General features: G+C 37.3%; 2 protein-coding genes across 2 annotated transcripts; one reads left to right on the top strand and one right to left on the bottom strand.

The window, feature by feature from the left end:
- Positions 1 to 159: 159 nt before the first annotated feature.
- LOC116308178 (spindle and centriole-associated protein 1) lies at positions 160 to 11,546 on the bottom strand. Its single transcript, XM_031718562.2, is given in 16 exon segments — positions 160 to 1,030; positions 1,532 to 1,816; positions 2,804 to 3,113; positions 3,448 to 3,540; positions 3,625 to 3,717; positions 4,759 to 4,830; positions 5,347 to 5,424; positions 6,029 to 6,155; positions 7,328 to 7,391; positions 7,607 to 8,022; positions 8,391 to 8,449; positions 9,832 to 9,903; positions 10,915 to 11,076; positions 11,180 to 11,227; positions 11,399 to 11,435; positions 11,437 to 11,546. Coding segments are annotated over 16 exon segments (2,265 nt in total). The 5' UTR covers positions 11,529 to 11,546; the 3' UTR covers positions 160 to 773.
- Positions 11,547 to 12,507: 961 nt separating this feature from the next.
- On the top strand, positions 12,508 to 20,665 carry LOC116308175 (uncharacterized). Its single transcript, XM_089030902.1, has 12 exons — positions 12,508 to 12,672; positions 13,834 to 13,900; positions 14,313 to 14,500; positions 14,966 to 15,047; positions 15,513 to 15,586; positions 16,536 to 16,660; positions 16,801 to 16,868; positions 17,892 to 17,968; positions 18,186 to 18,286; positions 18,610 to 18,701; positions 18,946 to 19,158; positions 19,475 to 20,665. The coding sequence occupies exons 1-12, from the start codon at positions 12,607 to 12,609 to the stop codon at positions 19,552 to 19,554; spliced, it is 1,233 nt and encodes a 410-aa protein (XP_088887028.1). The 5' UTR covers positions 12,508 to 12,606; the 3' UTR covers positions 19,555 to 20,665.
- The last annotated feature ends 7,323 nt before the right edge of the window (positions 20,666 to 27,988 follow it).

The raw sequence follows: 27,988 nt of genomic DNA, 5'->3' as shown, positions 1-27,988 counted from the left end.
TTTAAGATTTTGGAAATGGCATATCCAGTTTTCTAAATGGCCCCTAAATTTCGGATTGGTGGGCCCTTTGACCCCCTGAAAGAAATTCCTGGTCAGAACACTGTTACTGTAATTTGGTATTTGTAAATACTTTGACACTTAAATGAGGCTTACCCAGAGTAAATAGTAAACCATTTATTTACAAATTTGTCTTCTTTTTTTGTGTAGAATATTCATGTGTTTCAGCGTCAGAAGCACTTTGGAATGCAGCTCAATCTGGGGGGCAAAACGATAGGTTCCAATTCTCAGGAGATTGAAATTATTTTGTTTTGTCCCACAGATCAAGCTGCTTTGACATCACATGTAAGGGGTCATGCAGTATGTACAAATCCAATAAAGATAAAAGTTTACTCGTACCTAACATAACTTGGATATTACAATAGGGTTTAACACACTTGAAGGAATACTTTATACACAGGGTTGGCACAGGGGGTGGGTGTCCCAGAGGCATCAATTTCTAAAATTCATGCATCAAGTATAAACTGCATACCGTTAAGCATACAACTGGTAATTTACAAATCACACTTTACACATTCAAGATATCAGTACTGGTATCCTCAATTGGCATCATCCCTACAATATGCCTTTATTAATTGATGAGTGAATGACTATGGTCTGTATAAAAAGACCATTATACATGTATACTGTTAATAGGTAGAATTAAGTCCAATTAACCATTCTGTGCATAAGAGCAATGTTGTACTTGTATGGGCTCCCTGTGGTAATCCATACTACTAGACAGAGATAGTGGAAGAAGAAATGTCTGACCAAACAGATGGTAGATTTACCACTACATGCTTTTCTTTTCTTAAGCCAGTCATTTGCACGTTAGGGACATCTGCAACAGGCTCCTGATGTGGGATAGGAGATATACAAGGGGACTTTTCTGGCAGACTTGAATCTGTTCTTTGGTTTACACAGGGTCTATTGGTGGTGTTATCTTGAGGTAATTTGAAGTGTACATGAGGTGATGGGTGATGGAGGTTTTCATCTGCAAGATATTATTATCAGGGCATTGTTTTTCTCTTACCACTGCTTAAATTCCTAGGTCCTTATTGAGGCAACAGTCACAATGTAAAAATGAGGCAATATACTTCATATCACATGGACCAGTTACGCATCTCGTTTGGAAAATTGTGACCCAGAAATACTCAGAGTACAATAGTTCCCTGCACCATCTTGAAAGGTTCATCTGAAGGTTTCAATGCAAAGGCACGGCTACCTTTCAAGATGGTGCAGGGAACTGTAAAGGGACTATTGCCATGAAAGCCAAACTAGTAGGTGTCTGCTATAGTTGTACCATTATACCTAAGTATCATGGCACTGATCATGTGAACAGGCTTGAAACTCATTGTACTCTATACCCAAGTGCTCTTGCAGTGTCCTTCGACTTTGACACCTGGTTTTAAGCACATAGCTGGTTACCTCATAAATAATTAATGAGTAATTGAAAAGATTATCAATAAACCAGAATCCAACTGATTGAGTTTACCTTGCATCTTTATGGTCTTCTTGTCTACAGTTGTATTACTTCCATTTCTTATTGCAGCTGTGGTTCTTTGTTTAAGTGCTATTCCCTGAAGCCTATTTCTCAGATCTCTTGTAGCTATTGGGTCTTTTATGAGAGATTTTACCAACAAGGAATCTTCATGTGTTTCTTGATTTACAGAGGAGATACCATGACCTGTGTTAGATCTTGTGCCTTGTGTTGCTTCAACAGGAGGATCAAGCTGTTGAGTTACACCTATCCCTTGGTCTTGATTACTTACAGCTGTTACTATAGAAGAAAATATGTCATTTTAGATGTTTGTTCGTTGTCTTGTCTGTGTTATTGGTGCAGGCATAACCAGTCATTGGGACTGGGCCTAATCATAATGTACATATGAATGTATGTGGCGGTACCATGTGGGGCAATAGGCCGTTAACATGAAATATGGACTGTACCACGTGGGGCAATAGGGGTAACATTATGGACTGTACCATGTGGGGCAATAGGGGTAACATGACATATGGACTGTACCACCCGGGGGGGGGGGGGGGGGGGGGGAAGGGTACTCCGCTGAACAGGATATGGTTTTTCGAGCTTCTTGTCATAAACAGGGTATGCAATTTCACTCAAGTTCCAATTTTTTTCCTGATTTTCCTGTCATATTCAGGGTTTCTCCTTTTGTATTGACTTAAACTGGTTACTATGCTCTTCAAAAAGCAATATGAGAGCTGGCATGATAATTGAAACAGGAACTCAGTGCAATTAATTATATCTTTTGTCATAAACAGGGTACCCCTTTCAGAAACCCAGCGGAACACCCCTACCCAAATCCTGGCAGAGTACCCCCCCCTCCCCGGGTGTACCACGTGGAGCAATAGGGGTAACATGAAATATGGACTGTACCATGTGGGGTAAATGGGGTAACATATGAAAGTGTGTCAACTGTTTTTGGTATTCTACCAGAAGCTTTCTCAAAATGAAATGAAATGAAAATTAAATTTTATTTTATTTTGAAGTACACACTATCAGTCATATAACCATTCCTAAATAAACTCGCCAATCACATTTTGTCATTCAGAGGTATAAAAAGCACTCCGCTATGGTTCATGCTTTTATACCTGACAAAACACTCATACTCATTTATTGAGAGCTACATAGACCACTCAGACTCAGGGTCTAATTGTTAGGTATTATAAACCTTATAATGGCCAATTGGTTATTCTGTTAATCACAGTGTTATGGGGACTTTTATTAGATGCTTGCTGTTAAACTTACCACACCCATTTAGTTTTCTTGTTACTTGCAAGTGGTCATCTTTTATCCCTCTATTATTTAGCTCCTGGTTGTTCAATGATGTTTCTCTAGGAGGAGCAGAAACTGGGATCAATGCACCTTGAGTCCTTAGACAATCCTCAACAGTTCCAGCTTTTCTGTAGCTGCCTTGAGCTGTGTGTATGTCGCCACGAGAATGTTCATGGGTTTGAGAGGATGCATCTAATGAAACAGGTTTGGTACTATGTAGGGTTTTAATGGTGCTTTGAACAGTGTGGTATTCAAAACTCTTCAAAACAAACTCCAATTCCCTCTGATAAAGAAAAATGGTGAAAAATGTATAAGCCTTAATATGATATTTTCAGAATGGATTATTTAATAGCATTAGTGATGTTGATTGTGCAAATTCTTGGTAATGGTGGATTTCCCCACATTACGGACAGTGTATCATTGCCAAAAGTATCATTTCTTTGTTTAACAGTTGAGCATGAGAAGACACATGTATAAAATGAATACAACTCAAACAAAAACTTATTCTCCAGAAAATGACATATGGTTTGTAATGGAAATACATTGCACCACAAGGAACAAGTAAGGTCTATTTAAAACTCAAAATTTTAACTTCATGTATTATTATTGTTTCTAACCCTCAGGTAGTTCAACTGATTATCTGTACTCTGCCTGTAAGAGTGCAGCTCACTTTGTAGTTTCATATTTTGTTCTTGAGTCTGGACGATATCCTATTAGCAGTCACAGAAAAATGATCAAAATATTGCTGAAATATCCAACCAATAATTTAATTAAAAAGCAAAATTCAGTCTTACGTTTGTTAAGGCATCAATTAGTTCTCTTTGTTCAGAAAACCCCTGAAGTATTTGGTCTCTTAAGATGGCTTCAGCATTGCGCTGTATTTCCGTCTGCAGAAAAGTTTAATTCAGATATTAGTAAATACTTACCATGCGTCAGCTAGGACCCAGGTTTTAGGTAGGTGCAACTTAATCTGATTAGCTCAGTTGGTAAGAGCATTGGTCTGTTGTGTGGGAGGCCGTGGTTTAAAGACCCATTGCCACTTACCGTGATGCATCACAATTTGTTTACATTTTGAATCGCGTCACCACTGAAAAAACAATTCCAACCTTTTGAATAAACTCTTAAAAGAATATAAAAGAATCATTATTATGCCTTAGTGCTATGTCGGAAAAGGATTTAATATGAAGTTATTATTCAATATATGAATCTTTGAATTTCATGGACCACGAAATTCATCTGTGACCACGGTGCATCACGGTAAGTGGCAATGGGTCTTTAAGCCTCGACCGGACCAACACTCAGGGCCTTAATATAACTGAGGAGAAGGTGCTGTCATTGTTATTACATGACTTGTACTGTACATCTGCAAATGGTTAGACCTTCATGTGGCTTGGATGACCATGTTAATGATGGTCCTGTCCCTAATTAACTAGAGACGATAAAAGAGGACCACAAGTTTATCAGTTGAATTAAGTGTCCAGTGTTATATCCTCTATAATTAATATATTTTATGGACTAGAACACCAGGTCAGCTGGAAGTGTAGGTAAAATAATTCAAGTTCCTAAAGAAAGAACCTAATCATGGATAATGATGCGTCTGGTGATAAACAGGAACTGGTAGAATCTTGTTAGAGAGAGAATTCTATCACATAATGAGAAAAGAATCGAGGGGAGAATGGAAAGGAGAAATGGAAGGGAATTCAAGTGGAAAATGAAAAGGATGGAGCTGGTTGCAATTATTTTTTTAACCTGTGGCAAAGTATGGAAAAGAGCTACTAACCATGGCTGATCTGATATTCCAGTATGGTCTGATATGTTAATAATTCCACTTTACAGGAAAACTGGTGCATAGACCATCTTTTGCAGCATTCAATTATGACTTCATGTAGAGCATCCAGGAAAAGAATGCTTAACAGACATAGACCTACCTCCTTTAAGTACTTCATCAGCTTGGTAACAGCAATGATCAAAGAAGAAGTATAGCCACTAAAATTTCTTGACTGGAGAGAATAATGAGAAAAAGGAATTAGCCTTGAAACATGAAGGTTAAGCTGTAATAAATATTGTAATTATATACCAAGTATCAAAGTTCAGTTTCTTTATCTTCTTATTGGCCAATGTTTCCCGCCAACATAACATTTATTCACTGGGGTGTAATAAAAACTCACAAACTGTGTCAGAAGTATGTGGGAATCTGAATCACAAGGTTTCTCTTTGCTTGGCTTGTGCTTCAAATACTCTTTTGACAGTCACTAATTTTCACTTGCAATCAGTGACACATAAACTTCTTCTAAATCAGATTCAGTTGCAAGTGAAACAAGGCACCTGATCATATCAAAGTATGAAAGCAGCTTACTTATTATATAATTAATTTGATATAATGCAAGACAGCTGATCTTGCTGACTTTGGTAATACTGTAGGTAACAAATAGGCCAAATACACGATAGCTAGGTAGATGGATCACGTGTGAGGTATCATCATTTTAATTATAACTTTTACTTGGATATTGTCCTACCTGGGGTGTGGTGGTGGTTGGTTGTCTTCCTGTCTCCATCTCATACTCTGCTATCTCATCTTCCAAGCTTTCTACCATCTAGAATAAAGAAATCATATAATTGTATAAACTTGTTGTATGTTCCGAGTATTAAGAGAATTGATTGGATGATGATAAGATAAAGGTTTAGGCATTTATTATCTCAGGGAAATAATAAAATGCAAAAAAGCCATTTCTGGACTGACATTTTAGGTTGAGTACAGCTGTTTCTTTTATAGAAACTGTCAGTCCCATTTATTGTCTTGTAAGCTATGGTGGAATGATTAGGCAGTAGCCCCATATTTACTAACCATTGCCATTAATAAATTATTAGCCAATATGGCATCTTCCCTCTCTTGCATTTTACACATCTTAGTAAGACTCAACTGTATGTAATAACTGGTTGGTACCCTATATTATATGTAACCGATGCTGATGCTTTCAACAGCCCTTTCAAACCACCACACAGCCATACTCCACCTCCTGATATTTTACTCGTCAGACCGTTTTTTCTTTTGTTTAATTGACTCTGAAGTTGTCAGCCTCTAGGTCAGTTATTTTTATTATTTGATGGGACCTCTACAAACACTGCACTTGCCTGTACCATGTCTTAACATTAAAAACCCATCATCATACATGCACTGTAAATGATATCATCTAATACCTTTTTCAAGTCTTCCAGACTTCTCAGGCTACTGGTAGATGATGATGTGCTGGTATCATTGGCCTTTGGCTGTCTTTGCGATTTAGTCTTTCCTTCTCTAATGGGATTTATAGCCACTTTAGGTTGACTAATAATTAGAAAATATTAGTAAAATGGCTGACAAATCAGTTTCATAGTCTTATGATAATGATAATAATTGGTCTTTATTAGTCTAATAAAAAACATACATAAGACAATTACAAATATTTATTAAATCAATAGCAATAATAATAAACAACAGTATAATACTTTTACATATAAAAAATATCTGTAAATGCTATAAAAAGATATACTTGATTTTACCTGTGCCCGGCTAGAAGAATTAGAGACATTAATAAAGTTATTATTATTATTATTATTATCATTACTTAACTAAATTATGTTTAAAATTTAACCCATTAATGAAACTATTTTTGAAGTGCTCAGCTGTATAAAATAGTCTAAAATTGACAAAATCAAACTACTGTAAAAAAGTAAAAGTGACTGTATTGAAGGGGAAGAGATCCTTTATCTTAGGTAAAAGATTTAGACGTTGATTTATCTTGCAAGAAATAACTTCTACATGATCTTTCCAATCAGATGATAAAGTTACGACCAGATACTTAAAAGTATGTACGACACAACAGAAATCACGACTGTGAAGAGTGTTGTAAATCTGATACAAAATTGTGTTCATTTGCATAAACTTTAAGTTGGATTTTCTTGGTCAGATTCAATTTCATTTTGAAAATTTTAGTGAAACACAAAGGAACTAACCTAGACGTTTGATAAGCAATCTACCTTATTCGTGTACGTGTTGTATCTGATATACCAACTCTCTATATCTGATACAACACGGCCACTCATACTGTATATATTACTTAAAATAACTTTACTATGTACTGTAACGGATACACCATGCACTAAATTGTTAATTTTCTTAGAGATCTTAGAGATCTTAATAGATGATTAATATCATATTTTACTTCACTAGATATCTTTCTATCAGATTTCTCAAGTATTTGATATATGTTATGATGTTAGTGACTACAACACAGTACAAATCTGCTCTTTAATGGCGTCTATTTAAGAAACAATAAATATAGTGAAAAGATCTGATTGGCTGGCCCCTAACACAGAGATACATTAGCATAAGTACCTTGTGATAATAAGCAGCCAGATATTAAAAAATAAAACCTTCTGATGATAGTACAATCTGTTCAAACTATGGGTCCAACATAAACTATGTGATATTTTAGGCTTTCTAAGTTATGCACTTACCTTTCTCTTTCATTTGAGGGTACTTGATCAGGAACTGAAGGCAATCCAATTGATTTATGCTGTACTGCAAAAGTCAGTGATGAACTAATCAACATTACATTCGTATATAATTTAATATTTTGACGATATATGCATATCAGTCAGTAGTAACATGACAGGGAGTTGCTTGAAGATTAAGACAAAGAAAAGTAATAAACTTATATTAATTTAAATAATTATGGTCATGCTGATAAAACTGATTTTAATTCTTAAATACAGCAAGGAAGAGTAAAAACCTACCCAAATCACTTCTGGCAAAAGTATTTACATTTGATGCATGTTTAACTGTATTAGTTGGTACCCTATCACTTGACATTTGTGATATATGTACTGACTGGCTTCTTTCTGGGTATGAGTGAAGGTTTTGGTTCTCCATACGTCTATCTGGCACAACATCTTCAACCTTGTAACACTCCTTATTAGATTCATGAGATATTAACTGCCTGTAGTGTTGAAGGTCAAGCTGGGGTTCAAACATGGTTCTCTGAGGCTCATGTTTTTCAGCATCCTCTTGTATTTGTTCATCACTTACTGATGACTCACTGTCTGTTTTGTCAGACAGCTCATTAAGAGCAGGTGTCCTCATGATGGACTCACTTAATATGGATAACTGTGTGGGTGAATTTAGCATTTCTGAAACTGGACCACCTATATACCTGCTGATTAGAATATCCATACTAACAGTAAATTTTAAAATGCAGTAATTTGAAGTTTATATATCAACAAAAAAATTGATGGTTATTAGAAAGGAAATTCATTTATTTCAATACCGTGGCAATGACGTGGGAAGCGGTTACCCAATTCTCCCTAGCCAATGGGCTCATGTATAAAGTGCTTGAAGGACGTAGCCCTTTACCCTCAGAGGCTAACAAATGTTCCTTATTATGGGTATTTACAGCTAAAGCTACACATTACACAGAACAGTCTATCTAGTGAAGGCTGCATGTGTGCACTAACCAACTGAACTGCACCAATTATATTTTGCAAACTCTGAATCTCATGTAAACTACTGGTACCTACTCACCTTTCTGAATTTTTCTCAGACTTGGGAGCAGCCGTTACAACTGGAAATCCTAAAAATTTCTAAAATGAAAAATAAACTTGCTTAAAACAGTTTATGAACACTGAATAATGGTTCAAAGTGGGAGATGTATGTACTTGAGATGACAAAAATCAATGACATTATTGAATTCAAACAGGGAGAACTAAATTTCAGTTTTTTGTAACTTTTTAAAAATTTATACTGCAAATCATCCCTTCAACTTACTGGTTTATAATTGATTGGAAAGATATTGATTCATTTTGATCACTTGGTTATTCAAACTCAATGCTTATTCAAGAGAGTTTGAAAAATTAGAAAGTCCAGGAAATAACTGTTTGAGTATCCTCACTGTAAAGCTACAGTTTGTATAGGAAATTCCACAATCTCCAGTACAAATTTATTGGTGCAAGTGATGTTTTAAAAGTAAATTGGACAAGCCTTTAGGAGAGTCCAATTTGAGAGCAAAACATCATGAGTTCCTTGTATGAGAAGATTGTGGAATTTTTTGTTTATAATACACATGACAAAACTGAGCAACTTAATTGGGACTCTACAGAGTACAATATTTGTAGAGGAAATCGCACGAACTCGAGTACAATTTGGAAATTAATAGACACGAGTAATGTTTTGAAAGTTCTTGTAATTGCACGAGCCTTTAGGTGAAACATTATGAGTGTCTATTAATTCCAAATTGTACGAGAAAATCGTGTGATTTTTTGTTTATAGTTCACTCAACAAAATTTCAGTAAAAAATGCAAAGCAACGCCGTTCATCTTTGTCTATTTGGCGGTCGATTTTCAGTCCATCGCACAACTGAAATGCATAAAAAAGATTAGTTCTTACAGCTTTAAAATTTTATTTATATGTTTTTTAAGTACAAAATGATAGAAAATAGATGTTTTAACATTGTTTTGGCCGTGTTGCCATAGCGACTTAATTTGGTACTCCTACCGAGTACAATTAACGCTATAATTGTATTCCTCTCGACCAATCAGAGTCGATTAATTTTGTTGAGTGTACTATAATAATAATAATTAAATAGTTTTTTAATTTTAATGGTTTATTTTTGTATTTTCTGTGATGTATATAAGGTATTATTTAATGCAGTGAAGCACAGTTTGTATTGTATGTGTCAGACCTGGCCAAGGGGGTGCCAAGATAATGTATTCAATATTTACCCTCTATTATAGCAACATACCCAGAATTTCAGGAATGACTGGGATCCCAATAATTCCAAAAACAAGATACTTTATTTACATACCCAAAAAATCTGGCTGGTTCTTACTAATGTCAAGTTGAGTTTTAAAATCCAATTCCATCTTTGTGATAGACTCCCAATGTGTGTGACATGACAACAAAATAAATACAGCTTTGCAGCTAGACAAAGAATGTGTTTTAATATTTTACACTGATCACAACATACCTTTGGGTCATCACCAAATAAATCTTTTACTGCAGACATTGTTGTGTCTGTTTCAGCTAAGACAGACTGAAACTAATCAACAAATTATGTTTTCAATACTACATGTATATGTGAAAAAAAATCAATCAGTACCTTTAACATTTTTGACTGGCAGCAGTGAAAAAACAACAACAATTTCCAATGGGCTACTCTAAACTACTGAAATTGCATTATTGAAAATTGCAGATGTATAGGATATAAATATATATACTGTATATGGAAGATGCACACTTGTATTAAGCAATCTGAGTTGCATATAAGTTGAAGGTGTATCTTCGAGATAAGGAGCCCTTTTTTCATTCAGTATTTTCTACTATATAGCCTAAATAGTGTGCATGCACCCTCTGATTGACTGAGAACTGTGTTTTATTTGTGAACAAAGACGTCACAGTAATTTCTGATGACATCCACCAGCATGCAACAACTTTGCAAAAAAGAATAGTGCTAACAGCATCAAAAACTACAGCAAACAGTGTGCCCTCTCAACATGTAGAATGAGTTGTTTGTACATTAGTTTGATTCTAGTTCAAGCATGGAAGTATAGGCTATAAGATATATCCTACTAGTAGCGAAAAGTGCCACCTTTGAAAACCAAAACATTGAATTTAACTTTAATTCAAAACTAGTAAACTTGCATCTATATATTTAAGCGTTAGTTGGATTTGACTTTAAATAATTAATTTAGTCAACTAGCCCCCATGGCCTATGGGTCAATAGCCCATTCAGGCCCGAGGATGAATTGCTAAATATATACTGAAAACACCGACGCAGTTTACACTAGTTTTCCACCTTATTCATTGCTAAATATATAGGTAATAGATCCTCGGCTTGGCGTAATGTTGCCCCATTTCAGACCACGTGTCATTCTCTTGAGAATAATATTCTTTGTTTGAGTTGTATCCATATTCATGTGTAAACAAAGAAATGATACTCTAGGGAATGACACGTGATCTGAAATGGAAAAACATTACGTCAGAGCCCAGGAGGTCTATTGCAATTGATATTCAGGAACTTCCCACCATTTTCCACAATAACAATCCTTACGTTATCTTGGCCAAAAAGAATCTCCTGCAGGATGGCCTGTTTTCGTTTAGTACTACTGTCTGGATGGTCTGGACTGGTATCACTTTGGTTTTCCTTCCTTTTGACTTCTCTTGCCCAACCAGAGCTAGCATTTTTAGATTTGTGTGCTTCACGTCTTCTTCTCTGATTTGTAATAGATCAAAATACTTACGGTAAAATAACTGAACTTAATTTTGATGCTTATAAATAAACTTAATATAATAAACATTTTGAACTAATCACTTACCAGTTCATCTTGGCTCGCTTTATAAACATTAAGGTCACTAACAGTATCCTACAGTATATCGGGGAGAAATGAAAAATAATTAACTATTTTGTCCTCTAAAAAAGTTTAGAAAAACTTTCAACGTTGGAAAATTTTGTGGTCAAAATCCGGGAAATCAAAACTAGTCTTTAAATAGCCTTTATTAAAAAAAAATTAATTAAAATGCTTCTTAATACTAACGTCCCACTCTGGTTTCTTTTTCCTTCTTCTGCGTAAACTTCGTTTGTCTCTTAGCAGCCTTATTTCTATCATTCTTTCGTCTAAGTGTTCCATCACCGACAAGAAATCCTCGAGAAGGACGCGACGCCATATTGGAATTTACCGCCTTTCTTGCCAGACAATATTTAACCAGGGTGGTCCACTGGGGGCTTGTTGTCTTCTCTCCAGTAGGTATGTACTTCATGGCTGAATGCCATATAGACGACGTCCTACTATATGAATACCACATATAGCTTGTACACTAACATGTCCTTCGCTATGATCACCCATTCTTAACTGTGTTTACCTTTGATTACCTGTTATTACCTGTACTTAGCAGGGATTGCCTGTCCTTAACTGGGATTAGTTGTTCTTAGCTGTCATTAGCTCCCAGGGGGGGGGGGGGGGGGGGGGTACTCCGCCAGAATTTGGGTAGCGGTGTTCCGCTGGGATTCTGAAAGGGGTACCCTGTTTATGACAAAAAAAAAAAAAAATCAAATTTGTAGACCCTGTTTATGACAAAAAATATAATTTATTACAATGCATTCCTGTTTCAATTATCATGTCATCTCGCGTATCGTTTTTTTACGACCATGATAACTAGTTTCGGTCAATACGAAAGTAGAAACCCTGATTATGACAAGAAACTCAGGAAGAACTTGGAACTTGAGTGAAATTGCATATCCTGTTTATGACAAGAAGCTCGAAAAACCATACCCTGTTCAGCGATCATCCCCGTATAGTCCATATATGGGAGTACCCCCCCGCATTAGCTGTCCTTAGCTGTCCTTAGCCATTATTAACTGTCCTTAACCAAGATTAACGGTCCTTAGGTGTCCTTAGCTGTGATTAGCTGTCCTAAGCTATGACTGCAGTCCTCTGACTAACATGGATGTAATCAGGATATATGGGGGCCGGGAGTGCGGGTTCGAGAAAGGGTGGTAGTATATAAGTATATGACAAATTAACCAGAACAAACATGACTTTTTGCACAGGATTCAGGACTACGGACTCGGAATTCGGAACTTTCCGTAGATCAGCGGTTTGTCTCAAAGTAGATGCTCAGTGGCACAACGCGCAGGTGAGCGAAATTCGAATTCAGGACGCTTGGGTGCTTTGTCAAAACAAAAAGGGATTATAAAAACATTTTGAATTAATGATTGCACTAGAAAAACGTAACTGAACATAATATGGATTGGGAGGACAAGATCTCTTCTATCGTAAAAGAAACTGAGACCAACCTAGCTCGAGTTAAGGTAAGTTTACAGCAAAATTTATCCAAAACAGTAGTAAGACTTTAGAAACACAGCTACGATTATTCAGCTGACCTTCATGATCAGATAAAATAACGAATAACTCAAACCAAAATTTGTCGTTTGAGTTATTTCAGGACGTTAGTGAACGAAAGAGTTTTTGTAATCTTCAATAGAATACCAGGCATGATAGAATACTTGCTAGTTAGTTATTTCGTAAGAAATGCATGTCTCATTTGGTTTGTTTATAATAGACGAGCGTTCATTTCCTGCTGCTTCAAGTCCCCTGTAAATAAGTTTATTTACCCATAACAAAACATTTATAACTTATATTAGTCGTAAATGATTTTTTTTTTTTTTTTTTTTTTGGCCTCTTTGCTTTGCGAAAACCTATAAAACCTTTTTTTCTTATTTAGGGAATCAGTACATATACTTATGTTATATTGTAACTTTGTTTTGAATGTTTTGAATGTCTCCCCGATTATAGTAGGGCACTTGTACCCGGCTAGAAGAAATAGAGACATTAATAAAGTTATTATTATTATTATTATTATTATATGTTTGACCTTGGGTTATTTTAATGCCTTCACTAGCCTGCAAGTACTCCCTGCATTTTCCCTGGGACACTGTTTGGTGTTGTTGTGGTCCATTTGGGAGCAGAGCAGGGACTAGCTACATATCCTCACATTAAACTACAGCAAACAGAGACTAAGGGAAAATACAAGGACTGATCACAGTCCAAACATCATCAGCTTCCTCCTTTTCCTCAAGTTCACAACCTCAGAAGGTTTGCTTTGAAGTTGCAACAACGAGTTGCAACAACTAAGATTGGTAAAAACAAACCTCCCCTTTCTAGGTCCTAGGGTCTGATGATGTTATAAGCTAGGATGCTTGATTCTGGTATTTCAATAGATTCATGATTGAGCGTTAGTATTGTCCATTTTTGGTTTGGTCTCTTGTAGTAATCACTATATTACAGGGATGGGGGCTGTTTTCAAATTATTCCTACCACTTATTTATTCTAAGATTAAATTTTATGTGAACACATGTACAATGCTTATCTTGTAAGCAAACTGCATTACCTCAATGACCTTGGACAACTGATCCAGGAACCAGGATTTTGATTTTAAGATCAGTAAATTGTCAATGATCTTCATATTATAGGATCAGCTTGGTTCATCCAGAGTAAGACATTCTTCACAAGCAAAGTATTACTCAAGTCCTAATCTTGGTATGTTACTTTATGAACCAATATTTTATTTATAATGACCAAGTTTTTTTAATTTTTGTTTTGATATTATCTTAAGGTATACATTTGAATCCTGGCTCTTTTTTTGTTTCCTGTCAGAAAGAAAACCCACTTCTATGTATTGTCATTTGGGAAGTATATTTTAAATTTAAGGAATTTAAAATGGGTGCACCTGCATTTCTTTTTTAAAACAGTGACTTTTATTAATATAAGAGAGAATTCTTTTCATATTCAAGCAGTGAGCACCAAAAACTATTTTCTTGAAGAAAGGCTGTTGTACAAGGCTAAAATCTTGTTATTCAGAAAGCTTAACTTGTTTGGAAGTGGAGATGACCGACAAAATTGGAATCAAAGTGTTAACTCAAAGCAAAAACTTTATTCCTTCCCTTTACAGACGTGCGGAATAGTTCTTTTGAGAACTCTAGTTTCAGATCCTCTAATCCTCTCCTTAGCTACAGTACCAATGGATTTCAATCTACAAGTCCTCAGAGGATGTCTGGCGTAAATGCTAATCGAAATGAAGGCAGTAGTTCTCCTGCTCTTCTTAATGTCCTGTTTGAGAGGATAGAACAACAGGCTGAGGTAATAAGTTACCATATAGTTACTAATACAAATTGCATCTATATTAATTTTAGGAACTATTCCCTTGCTCCTTCTTTGGGGTCTCTTACATCTGTCTTCATACTTGTTTACCAGAAACTTTTCCTGAGAGATTTAAATAGGCATTCATAACCTGGAACAAATGGTTTCAAAAACCTATTTTTTAACGACTTACAATTTATTATTTCTTGTGTGTTGATTGGTTCTTTTTTTATTATCAATAAGAGGACAGACAGATAAAGCTGACATTAATAAGCACACGGTCTTTACTTTTGGTCGTTTGATCACTAAAAATGAGAAGTTTTTATAATTCTTGTTATTGTAAAAAACGAATTTACAGTACTTATTGAATTATTAAATAGAGGACAGACACATAAAAAACTGAATAGATGTAAATTTGCTAATTTTTCATTATAATAGCTTTGCCATGTTTCTTATTGTTCACAGACCCTCAGCTCATTAAGCCATACGGTTAAGAGACTGGAGAAAGCAAAAACTCATCAGGCTGAAACAATTTCAACTTTACAAGGTATTTGTTAACCAATATGTTAATCAATATGATATTTATAAGATAAATTATGAACTTGGTTTAAAAAACACTCACTGTTAACTTGAAGCTACTATTTATTAGTCACCAATGTAACATTTTGTCATGGAGGCTAACTTTTTAAAGTTCTAATTTTTAAGCTACTGTATTTATTTGATAGACAGCTAATAGTATATTTCCCTTAAAAACTGTTATATCTTTTGCTGTAATTGGTAGTCTTGGGTCATCCTTCATAAATTTGCAAGATGTGGTCCTATTGGAGGGCACACCTGTGTAGAACAAAAGAAAACAATGACCTTTCCCCAACCCCGCCCCTAAACCTAACCAATCACAGGGGACGTTGCAAATTAGTGAAGCCTAACCCATAGTCTTGGGTGTGATGCCCTCAGAATTTAATTATAATATTTAATGATTTTTAATTTCAAGCTTTTGTTTATTTGTTTCTAGATCAGGTTTCCAGACTAAATGAAAGGCTGAGAGAACATGGGGTAGATCTTCAAACTGAGAGAAAACTTGAAGGGGTATTTACAACACAATCATTATTGATAATGAAGATATAGAAATATAGATAAGTTATAGTGCTTGGGAACGAGGTTATTCCGGGCGAAAGCCCTTGGAATGAAATTCGGAAATATTAATTTACGACCTTGCTGGGAATCGAACCCACGACCTTCGGAAGTGTACTACCGATGCTCTACCAGCTGAGCTAGAGGTCAGACTGAGAGCAGGCCGGGGTGAAATAGATGTTAGGTAGCGGTAATTATGATGCAAAGATGAGAATATGTGGACCGCATGGCACTAATGAAATACATGAAGATATAGAAATATAGATAAGTTATAGTGCTTGGGAACGAGGTTATTCCGGGCGAAAACCCTTGGGATTAAATTCGGAAAAATTAACTTCCGACCTCACTGGGAATTGAACCCACGACCTTCGAAATCGTACTTCCGATGCTCTACCAGCTGAGCTAGAGGTCAGACTGAGAGCAGGCCATCCAACCAACCATCCTCCAACCCACCAATCCATGCATATATCTATCATATATCCAATCCATGCAGCTATCCATCCATTACAGTCGTCCACCCATATCTTCTGGAATCACATGAAAATGTAAATCAAAATCATGTTATTGAATGCTTACCACCATTTGCATTGCTACGCGGCCACCCCAGACAAAAATCGTGACATGCACTTTGCAATAGACTGCCGTCAATCAAACACGTTGACATCATTTACACGAGTGTGTGATTCAGAAGGCGCCAAAACTTGTCGATTGTTTACAAGTATTATGAGCCACACTCACCAGGCCGACCCAAACGTGTGTAAATGACGTCAATGTGTTTGATTGACGGCAGTCTATTGCAAAGTGCACGTTGCGATTTTTGTCTGGGGTGGCCATGTAGCAATGCAAATGGAGGTAATGGAAAAATACAATTATTAATATGCAGCTGAAATCTTTTGTGTGACAGTTTAAAAGAGAGATGTACAGCCAATTGGAAAGAATACAAAGTCAAAACCAATTGAAACAGAACAGGGATGACATCTCCTATGATGATCCAAGTAATGCAACCTTAGCCAGAGATCTACATGAAAAGTAAGTTAAAACTTACAGCTTAATACCAATTATTTACCATTACAATTTGAATCATTTTATCTACTAATGTTAGTATAATGGTCTCAGGGTTGGATATGTTGCATATCTGTCAGCGCTTACTAGTTCATTTCCTTTAACAGTAAAAGGATTTTACAGGATGACTGTAATTCTTTAAGGAGGGAAATCGACCACTTAAAGACAAGAATTGGTAAGTATCCGCTGTGCTCGGTGTTGTATGTGAGTGGAGTTGTTTGTTGGTTCTTTCCTGTGCTTTTTCCTGTGCTGAGGGTTTTCTGGGTTCTCCGGTTTTCCTCCCTCCTCAAAAATCAACTTTTAAATTCCAATATTGGAATTCAGTGGATGAAGAGCCACTCTGTCGAAATGCCACTGCTAAATCCTATTTATTATTTTTAATATTTTTACAAAATCAGTTTTAGTTCTCTTAATATCCTTGTCTCTCCAAAAATTCAAATTACTTAGTTAAATGATCCAGGACATTTGTTTGCAAGTAGACTAATATTAATAATATTATCATGGTGTAAACAATTTTATAGACTTCTTTCGACTTCTTACATGTTTCTGTCATTTGGGGCTGTCAACTGCTTGTGTTTCAAGACTACAATGGTAGAATATTACTGTTGTTTTTGAAAAAAAAAAGATTATGATTTATATAGCGCCCTTTTATATGTGGATATAATCAAAGGCGCTTTACATGGAGTTGTGAATGACAAATTGCTTTTTATGCAATTTACAAGCATGAGAGATGGTTAGTATGACGTGTAGGCACTTAGGGTGGTCACTGCCAGGGTTTCTTTTATGTCCCCCATTTTACTGTAGGTTAGGAAGGGTTAGGAGACAGGGCCTACGGTTTAAAGTCCTTGTCCAAGAAGACTTGAAGGTCTAACCATTTGCAGATATTATTACAAAGGCAGCACCTTCTCCTCAGTTATTTTAAGACCCTGGGTGTTGATCCGGCCGAGGCTTGAACCACAACCTCCCGAACAACAGACCAATGATGCTCTTACCCACTGTACCGGGTGGCAGGTTTTAAGAGACCATCATGTGTACAGTACATATTATATTAGTCTTTTGTTTAAGATGTAGCTCATATAGTCTCATAATTTACTATTTAGCTTTACTGTTCAGGCAAATATTTTAAAATTAATAATAATAATAATAATAGAAATTAATTAGAACTAATAATATTATCATTTCATTTGAATTTTTAAAGGTAAGATTGAGTTAGACACCCAAACTACAATGGCAGATGCAAAAGATTCTAATAGACGGCTTGAGCGCATTGATAGAGTATGTATTAATCATAATGTACATGAATTCAAAAAGGTACTAATGTCATAGACTTACTTGTAGATGTAAGCTTAGTAGCACTTTTGTAAAAGATACTACATAAAACCTTACTTTAATGATTGCTGTCTAAATAAGCCCTGTGTCATCTTTAGCTTACAACTTATTTTTACTCAATCTGATATTTCTGATATTCCTTTTTAATTCTTGGTTTTCACAGACTGTGAACTTACTTTCTGAAAATCAGAGATCTCAATCACGCAGCATTGAAAGTATAGTAGATGACAGAGAACTAAGAAATTCAGACATGGGAAGCATAAGGTAACAAATCAAGTGCATTGAAACTCACATGTCAACCTACTCTACTTCTTCAGCCATCTGTTTCTGTGACTGTCAGCCCCCTACTATCCCCTCCCACATCTTTTAAACCATTGCATTACCTATGCTAGCCATCTGTTTCTGTGACTGTCAGGCCCCTACTATCCCCTCCCACATCTTTTAAACCACTGCAGCACCTATGCTAGCCATCTGTTTCTGTGACTGTCAGCCCCCTACTATCCCCTCCAACATCTTTTAAACCATTGCATTACCTATGCTAGCCATCTGTTTCTGTGAGTGCAAATTGCTCTTTGTTTTTATTATAGAAGGGAACTAGATGAGCTCTTGACAAAGGTATCCCAATTAGAATCCAATGAAAAAGGACAGTCACGTGATATACATCGTAGAAAACAATCTGGTGAGTTATTAGACAATGATTATATGATGGAATGACTGTGACCTGAGATTTAATTCCGTTCTCCGATTTTTCCTCAGCAAGAATCAACAACAAGGATAGAATGAATCTTGTGGAACAACCACCTCTCCCCCCCCCCCCCCCTCCTCCCCCCCCCCCCCCCCCCCACAATCCCATTTTTTTACGAGCTGAAAATGGGGATCTTGGTCTGGTTACTTATTCACATTTCTGGATTTTCCTTCTACAGGTATCAACTCCAATAGATCTGCGCATGCACAAACTAATGGCAATGCACAGTCTTTAAGGAATGGACTTTCTTCTTCCCAAACTCATTCAAAAAAGAAACATCGTGTTTCGCTATCTGATAGTGACTTGGATACTAGTACAGCTCTACTTGGTCTCAGCAGTGGATCAGATTCTGAAGCAACATCAATACAGATTAACAGCCATTCATATCAAGGTAAAAAAACACTTCCCAACTCCTCCACATACATACACACACAACAAGAACTAGCCTCCTCCACAGGTGTCTCATTACTATTTTCTAGTCTGTTTCTACCTGTGGTTGCATGACCAAGGGATAACGAGCTAGCGAACGAAGGGGACTGAGACTCATCCCTCCTTTCTTACACAAGGACCCTAAGCGTCTAGGGGCTAAATGCTTGTCAAACATAATACATGTACGCAAGCACTATCTCCCCACCGGCTCATGGAAAACTACGCTACTGCCAGACAATTAATCAGTGGTTTGATATTCTGTAATTCTATATTTGCAGTTGAAATCAACGATGAATTATCAGACTTATCAAGCGACTCTCTTAGTTCTTTTAACTCTGACGAAATCCTTGGCTTATAACACATGCTGAACTAGATGCCTTGATTCCCTGATGTGATGGACGACGAATTTAATGGTCGCCATGTCTTCAATATTTTGGGATTAGGCCATGTTCGATAAGCTTCGATATCGTGCTAGAATTTTGCTATCGTGGCATGTTCTCGCGCTCCAAGCTGGACTTTTTATTTTCTAATTCAAGATTTTAAAATTGAATTTTAGCTCAAAAGCCTAAATTGATATGAGGCTATTCTCTACTTTCACATCCCCATAATACTTTGCGTCTTTGGGGGGTAACCAGAGGGTAAAAACCCACCTATTTTGCTGAAGGCTGATCAGACAATGTTGACAATACCTTGTTTGGTATCCAAAAATAAAATGAAGAAGTAAAAAACAGAAAAAGATAGAAGCTTGAAGACGTTTAATTTTTTGTAAGTCAATACATTTTCTGTAAGACCAAAACTCTTGATGATCTGTACACGCAAAAATAACTTGGAATAAACTGATAATCAGTATTGTACAGACATAAGAAGGTATTGTATAAATTCAATTAAGAAACCTTTCAATCTGGGACAGTTTTTTGATTGGTTACCCCCCAAAGACGCAAGGCATTATAATTATGGGGATGTGAAAGTAGAGGAGAATGAGCGATCTTCTGAGTTATTGGGCGTGCGTATTTTATTCACTGAAAAACCAGAACACCAATAGCCAAAAACCGTAAACTTTGTTTTTAATGGTTTACACATATTTGTGCTTTTAAAAACTTTATACGAAAATCTTCCCTCATAACCTGAAAAAAGTTGCCAAAAATAATACCACGCGCGTAGAAAGGTGTAATTCAGTAATTGTTGAATAGTATTTTTCTGTATGTGGTTTTAATACGGGCGATTTCAGGGGTGTTAATTAAACAAGGAGTCCAGAAATCCTTTAGCGATCCAGGAAACCGCTTGTCAGAGAAACTAAGATTGTTATATGTTTCAAATGTGTCGGTGGCAACTACCACAACTTCTGCCCATGTTGAATGATGTAATTTTTATCAGGGGCCTCGCAGTTAACTTTTTTTACGAAGACGTCGCTTTATTCCCCATGGGGATAACCTAAGATTGGAATGAAATAAAAGAAACTGAAATATGCAGTAGGTAATATTTTCAATAAAATCCAAATAAATGATCGAAATTTGCAGCCCCGTCCCTTAGTCGAGTTCAGTTGGGACATCATTCTGACGCCGGCAGGCATCCATAAACTTCTACTCCCATGGCAATATGATCATGCCATTCAAGAACCAGAAATCTGATGAAACGAGTCAAAATCTTGTCTGTTAGCCGGTTCAGTACTACAGTTTCACAGTCAGCGTTACCAGCAAACTCCTGTAGTTCAAATAAAAGGAGAAGGAGAACTCGTTAAAGCCTAGCTTTGTGTGTGTTTTTTTTTTTTTCCCTTCTTTTTCTTGTTTACTATCAAAAGAAGATATAGTGTTTTCTATCTGAAAAGCCTCTTTTGACCGGAGCAAAAGAATACAATTTTGAAACCCAGATGAAATGAAGTAATCTGATGGACTTCCTGAGCGGTCGGAATTATACAATACGGACCAGACTTGATTCCAATAGACCTATCCCGAATTCGCTTGACTGACCACGAAACAATGGTTTGAAGTCGAGACTGAACTTGATTCTTTTATTTATCAAGTTCAACCTTGACTTCAAACCATTGTTTCGTTGGATTATCGTATTTAGTTATTCTAAGTGTGGTAGTTATTCTCGCCCCACCTTTGCCAAAGACATGGCTTCTTTGGGTTTTGGTATTTTGTACGATTATATATGTTTATTGATTATTAAACTTGCCACTAGCGTGGCCAAAATTATTCCAAAACCAATGTATCCTGTCTTCTCTTTCGCAAACTAGTGCGTCGCGATGCAAGGCTTGGACTTTAGTTAAACTTTAGTCTAAATAAATTGACAGAAGTTTTCGACATAAAAAAGAACCAGTTACCTTTAATAAGTCTGAGTTGATTTAATAAAAGAAGCCGAGAATGAAATCGATAAGGTTCAGATTTGTAAGGCCCTGGCTTAACGAGGAAACATGCTTCCTTAAATGTTTCCTAAGGTGGCAAAACTGTCAGGAAACATCGGGAAACATTGTTTTCATGCGTCTTGGAAGCAAAATTACGTCACAGCATTAGCATATGGCGTGGAAAAACCTTTATAACTTCAAAATGCCGCACTCAAACTATGTAATTTTTTCGGGTTATTCAACATCTTACCCCATGTAGAATCAGTACTGAGAATATCGTCAGAAGGGTGATAGGCACTTTAAAAACAGTGAGATCAATTCACCAAAATACCTGGTCTTTTCAAGACGAGATTTTAAACACTATATTTTACTGACGACGGCATTAGGGACTGTGCAATAATTATCAGGGGGGGGGGGGGCTGAAAAACCAGTGGGGGGGGGGGGGCAACACATAAAATTGATGCTAAGATAGGGGGGGGGCTCAAAGTAAAATCACTCATTTGACGGAGGGGAGCCTTGAGTTTTGAAATGTATATAAAAGCAATAAGTATTCTGAATTAATACAAACATAACTGTAACAAATATCAATTGAAAGTTCAAAAAAGGAAAGCTGAACGAAACACCCTTCCAAACATTAACTGGAAAGATGAACACCAAGTCAAAGCTCTGACAGCAAAACAACTAAAGAACTACCTCAAGCAGAAAAATCCTAAACGTATTAACAGGAAATGAAGCTAGGCTGGTAGCACGTGTCCTTAATTTCAGTGCTCTTGCTGAAACACCTAGGGATGAAGAATTAATTCCAGTGATAGTAGTACAGAGTTCCTGTCTAGTGATTCCGAATACGACTGATTCTTCTGAAAACAGCTCTGATGTGGAATCAGATGACTCTGAAATGGACGGTTTTGTTGAACATTCTTATGACTGAGTACTATTTGTTGCAGACAAGGACATAGAACAAGTAAACACATGCTTGCAATATATCATGACAACAGGTATTCACATAAAGACATTTCTAATTGAAGGATGGTAATCATTTGGGGGGGGGGGGATCATTGGGGGGGGGGGGGTTCAACGTTTTGTTTAACATAACAGAGGGGGGGGGGGTAAGAACTAAAATTTTTGTTTATAATGGGGGTACTGACTAATCTTTTGCTTGATATATCTCATTTTTCGGCCCCCCCCCCCCCCCCCCCTCCTGATAATTATTGCACAGTCCCTTACTCCCTAGCCTGTCCTGGGCTCTTCCGTGAGGTTCGCTCTACACCCACTACCCGGACCACATTCTACATTTACAACATAAGATGACTCAACTCACATGCTGACTTTTTACGGAGGGAGGAAAACTGGAAACCTGGGGAAAACCCCTGACAAGGGAGAAAACAACACACTAAACAAAGTCAGTCTACTCACAACTGGTCCTTATGATGATAACTGATAATGCACCTGTCATTCCCCCACTGCGCGAGATTCACGATATATACCCCACGTGACAACATTTTAAAGCTCGAAGTTACTGTACAAAGAACAAAGTAAGACTATGAATGACATTTTACTAGATTTGTTACTGTTACCTGTTAAAAAGGTTATCGTATGTCCTTAACTTTGCTGTTACAAAATCTTGTTGAATAAAGTGATTTTTGAATAAACTCCGCCCCAGAATAAACAACGCCGCAGCTGGATCACGAGAAATGAAAATAAACGCCGCGGCGTCTATTCGAGTAAATACGGTATATAATTAATAGCACTGAACTCACTGAAGTTGATGAATATTACTAGTGTATATTTTCTGTGTATAAGCCCAATAGCTATCAAACTTGTCAAATCTTATTTACTACATCTTTACATTTATTATATCCGAATTAAGGCAAAGGCTGGATTTTGGTTTCACACGGCTAAAGACTGCGTATGATCTTAACTGTTGATGATAAGGTATTGTATTGAGATGGAGCCTGACAAGAAATCACAAGTCATGGCTTTACCAAGTCTTGTAATTGGAATGAGCACAACTGAAAACCTTTAAGGTCGATCCATTGGAGGGTAAGTCTGGATTTTGGGTTCACACGGCCCGAGAATGCGTGTGATCTTAACTGTTGTTAGTAGTGTATTCGTGAGATGCAATTGCAAAGAAAAAGATGGAATGAGCAGAAATGAAAGCCTTTAACAAGGATCCATTGGAGGGCAAGTCTGGATTTTGGGTTCACACGGGACGAGACTGCATGTGATCTTAACTGTTTGATAGTAGAGTATTGATATAGAGACTAACAAGAGATTCTTGCAATTGGAATGAGCAGAACTGAAAACCTTTAAGGCGGATCTATTGGAGAGCAGGTCTGGATTTTGGGTTCATAGGGCAAAAGACTGCTTGTGATCTTAACTGTTGATGGGAAATCTCATGTATTTAGAGGGAGCCTGACCAGAAATATGAACTGACATGGCCTTACTAGGTCTTGCAATTGGAATGAGCAGAACTGAAAACCTTTAAGGCGGATGCATTAGAGGGCAAGTCTGGATTTTGGGTTCATAGGGCCAAAGACTGCGTGTGATCTTTACTGTTGATGGGTAAGCTCATGTATTGAGAGGGAGCCTGACAAGAAATATAAAGACATGCCCTTACTAGGTCTTGCAATTGAAATGAGCACAACTGAAAACCTTTAAGAATTGACAACCTTTAAGGAGGATCCTTTAGAGGTTCAGTCTGGATTTTGGGTTCACACGGCCAAAGACTGCGTGTGATCTTATCTGTTGATAGTAAGGTATTGTCGGGAGCTGAGCCTGACAAGAAATATGAAGAAATGACATTTCTAAGTGTTTTAATTGGATTGAGCACAACTGAAAACCGTTAAGGAGGATCCATTGGAGGGTAAGTCTGGATATTGGGTTCACACGGGCCGAGACTGCGTGTAATCTTAAATGTTGATGGTAAGGTATTATATTGAGAGGGAGCCTGCCAAGAAATAACAAAACGTGGCTTTTCTAAGTCTTGTAATTGGAACGAGCCGCACTTAAATCCTTTAATGAGGATGCAATTTACTTATTGGATAAAGCGGAGGCGAACCGCAAAGTTCACGTTCTGTATTTAAGGTGTCTCTATTGCAGACCAATCCGAGTCGAAGACACTGTCAGGTTGGGAGTTTGACTTTTTTCTGTCAAATAATAACGTATATAGGTGACCTAAGGAGAGCTCAATAAATTTTGATTTTTGGTATGAATACAAACTGTGAAAGCATGGCCTATTGATCCTTTAGTAGTCTATAGGAGTTTTAAGCTAGAGGTGTCAGAAAAGTTGGCACAGGGAAGAACTGGCTTGTGGCAGCCAAGCGTTTATGGCGACGTTGCTTTTTGATTTTACGAAGTCGGCTCTTCCTATCTTTGCGAAGCAGAATTCGCCAAGTGTTGGATTGTTCTCCCACTAATAGGAAACGTGAGCTGGGTTTAGACCGTCGTGGGGCAGGTTAGTTTTACCCTATTGATGAAGTGTTGTTGCGAATAGTAATTCTACTCAGTACGAGAGGAAGAGCAGATTTAGACAACTGGAATTTGCACTTGGCTGAAAAGGTACCATCTGTGGATTATGAATGAATTCCTCTAAGTGAGAATCCGTGCTAGATTGCAAAGATAATGACCTCCAGACGATTTTAGGCGAACAAAGATAGGGGCCTCGATTGCGCGGGACACTGCGTCCCAACGTAACAAGGCGGACAATACCCACCAAGGCACTAAAGGATATCAAAGGTTTAAAATTTCTGGAGCTAAAACCTTTGCAGACCAAAGTTGTAGAGTAGCGTTGTTGTTACGATCTTCTGAGATTAAGTTTTGTTTTTCACCCAACACAACATACTCCTCCTTGAGAACAGTTGTCATTTCTGGGCCTACCTTCGTCCTGTCGGGCGTCGTGAACCAGGCCTGGATGTCTTGTTCTCTTTGGACGATAACTTCTTTATCTTTTTATCATTACGTCAATTCCCAACATACACTCATGCCATTCAGGGTTAGGGTTAAAAAGGGGTAATACTATAACCGTGCTGAAAATGAAAGCAAATGATCGTAATTCGGATGTTGCACACCGATAACACTATTTACACAAAACATTGGAGTCATGAGGCAATGTTTTACAGCATTCCCCTTTTAACCCTTTTAACGGCTTCGAGCTGAAATCATGTGAAGACGCCTTTAGCAGCCGTTTTCATCATCGTCATGTAACATTTGTTATCACCGCCACCGCCATCTCCACAAGTCATTATGACCATCATCATATCATCACCACCACCACCATCATATCATCACCACCACCATCATCATCACCACTACCACTATCATCATCACTACCACCATCATCATCACCATCGTCATCATCCTCACCATCGTCGTCATCCTCACCACTACCACCACCACCATCATCATCACCATCACCGTCATCATCACCATCGTCATCACCATCACCACTACCACTACCACCACCATTATCATATCATCACTACCACCACCACCACCATCAACAACGACAACGACAACGACAACCACAACCACAACCACAACCACAACAAAACAACCACTACCACAACAACAACAACAACAACGACCACCGCAAGAACAGTAACCACCATCATTACTTCAACAACAATAATTTTATTTGCACTCTTACATAAAAAGATATTTAAAAGATACATATGCATAGATATAAATATTAGAAAAGAGAAAATAACGTAGCAAAAAAAAAATTGGTATCACCATCAAAAATATGAACATAAAAAACTTTACATGAGAGTCAAAAATCAAAAATATGGAAATCAAAAACCTTACATGAGGGTGCCAGTGTGGGTACCCAATTTTTGATTAACTATTAATTTTCTAGCCTAATGTCAGTTAACAGTTAACAGTTAACCATAATACTAACTAAAATCATGAAATAACATGCGGTTAACTGTTAATTACTAATTTTAGGTCTCAGTTAATTACTAACGCCATTGGCACACTCTTACAGACTTTTTATGGAAATCATTCAATTGGTGCTTATATTTGAAGTACTCGATACATTCCCCATATCCAAGGGCGGATCCAGCCAAAATTTTAGGGGCTAATTGAGTTTGGGGGGGGGGGGGGGGGGGGGGGCTAATTGAGTTTAGAGGAGGAAGGGGTAATTGAGTTTCTTCCGTCAACACAACGGAATACAATATAAAAAAGCATCGTTTTTTTCTGCTGAAGCCCCCCCCCCCTGGATCCGCCTTTGATATCCCAGGCATTCACACTGTTAGATATGCGTTGAATTCAAGATGATCCCGACTTCACTGTGTTCACCCCTAACCCTATTCCCTTTGTAGGCGCAAAGGTAAATAGGTGTTGATGAAAATGGAAGAACTAAGACCCCGTCCACACTTTTACGTTTTTATTGGTAAATGCATAATTTTGTAAACGAATTCTGTCCGTCCAAAAGTAAATGGTCATCGTTTATGAATCGGTTTTCAGCCGTCCACACGATTATTAGGATTCAAGGATTGTCATTCGATCCAAGATCTCTGATAGCATTACACCTGTCCTTAGGAAACTACATTGGCTCCCGGTCCTATGAGCGAATTACTTTCAGGATCCTGCTGTTGACATACAAATGCCTTAACGACCTTGCACCCCAGTTCCTCTCTGGTCTCCCGAAGTTGTATCAGCCCAAACGTACCCTACGTTCCTCCTCTAAATTTCTGCTTGTGACTCCAAGACCAAAGACATCAACGTTTGGAAAAAGGCTGCACCGGCACTCTGGAACAATCACCCTGATGCAATTAAGTACTCAAGTTCAGTTCCAGATTTTAAATCTGCACTAAGACACAACCTGTTCACCAGGAGTAACTGACTTTTTTTGCAATTTTTTCCACAAACTTGATATTTGTCTTGTCCTTTTGTAAAAAGCATCGAGACGTTGTATGATGCGTTTGTAAAGAACTTTATATCATTATTATTTTTTTTATCATCATCATCATCATCATTATCATTATTATTATGTGTATTATTAATATTGTAGTGTAATATTTTCCCCCGGGTATTGTTATTTATGAGATGGTAATGAGGAAATTATGGGGAATAGCGATGGCCTGGGACACGCCTAGGGCAGGGCAAATGTGGGATGGCGGGTGGGGCGCATTCAATGTTTAGCAAGCGGCTGCCTCGAGTGCAGTGCCCGGGGGAGGGGGGGGGTACTCCACCAGAATTTGGGTAGGAGTGTTCCGCTGGGATTCTGAAAGGGGTACCCTGTTTATGACAAAAGATATAATTAATTGTACTGAGTTCCTGTTTCAATTATCATGTCAGTTCGCGTATTGTTTTTTTTTGACGACCATAATAACCAGTTCCGGTCAATACGAAAGTAGAAACCCCGAATATGACAGGAAACTCAGGAAGAACTTGGAATTTGAGTGAAATTGCATACCCTGTTTATAACAAGAAGCTCGAAAAACCA

This window comes from Actinia tenebrosa, unplaced genomic scaffold (genome assembly GCF_029948245.1).
Source record: "Actinia tenebrosa isolate PJP-AT-01 unplaced genomic scaffold, QUT_ActTen_1.0 PGA_scaffold15__27_contigs__length_11533743, whole genome shotgun sequence".
Taxonomy (NCBI): Eukaryota; Metazoa; Cnidaria; class Anthozoa; order Actiniaria; family Actiniidae; genus Actinia; species Actinia tenebrosa.
This window is presented reverse-complemented; position numbering and strand designations above follow the sequence as displayed.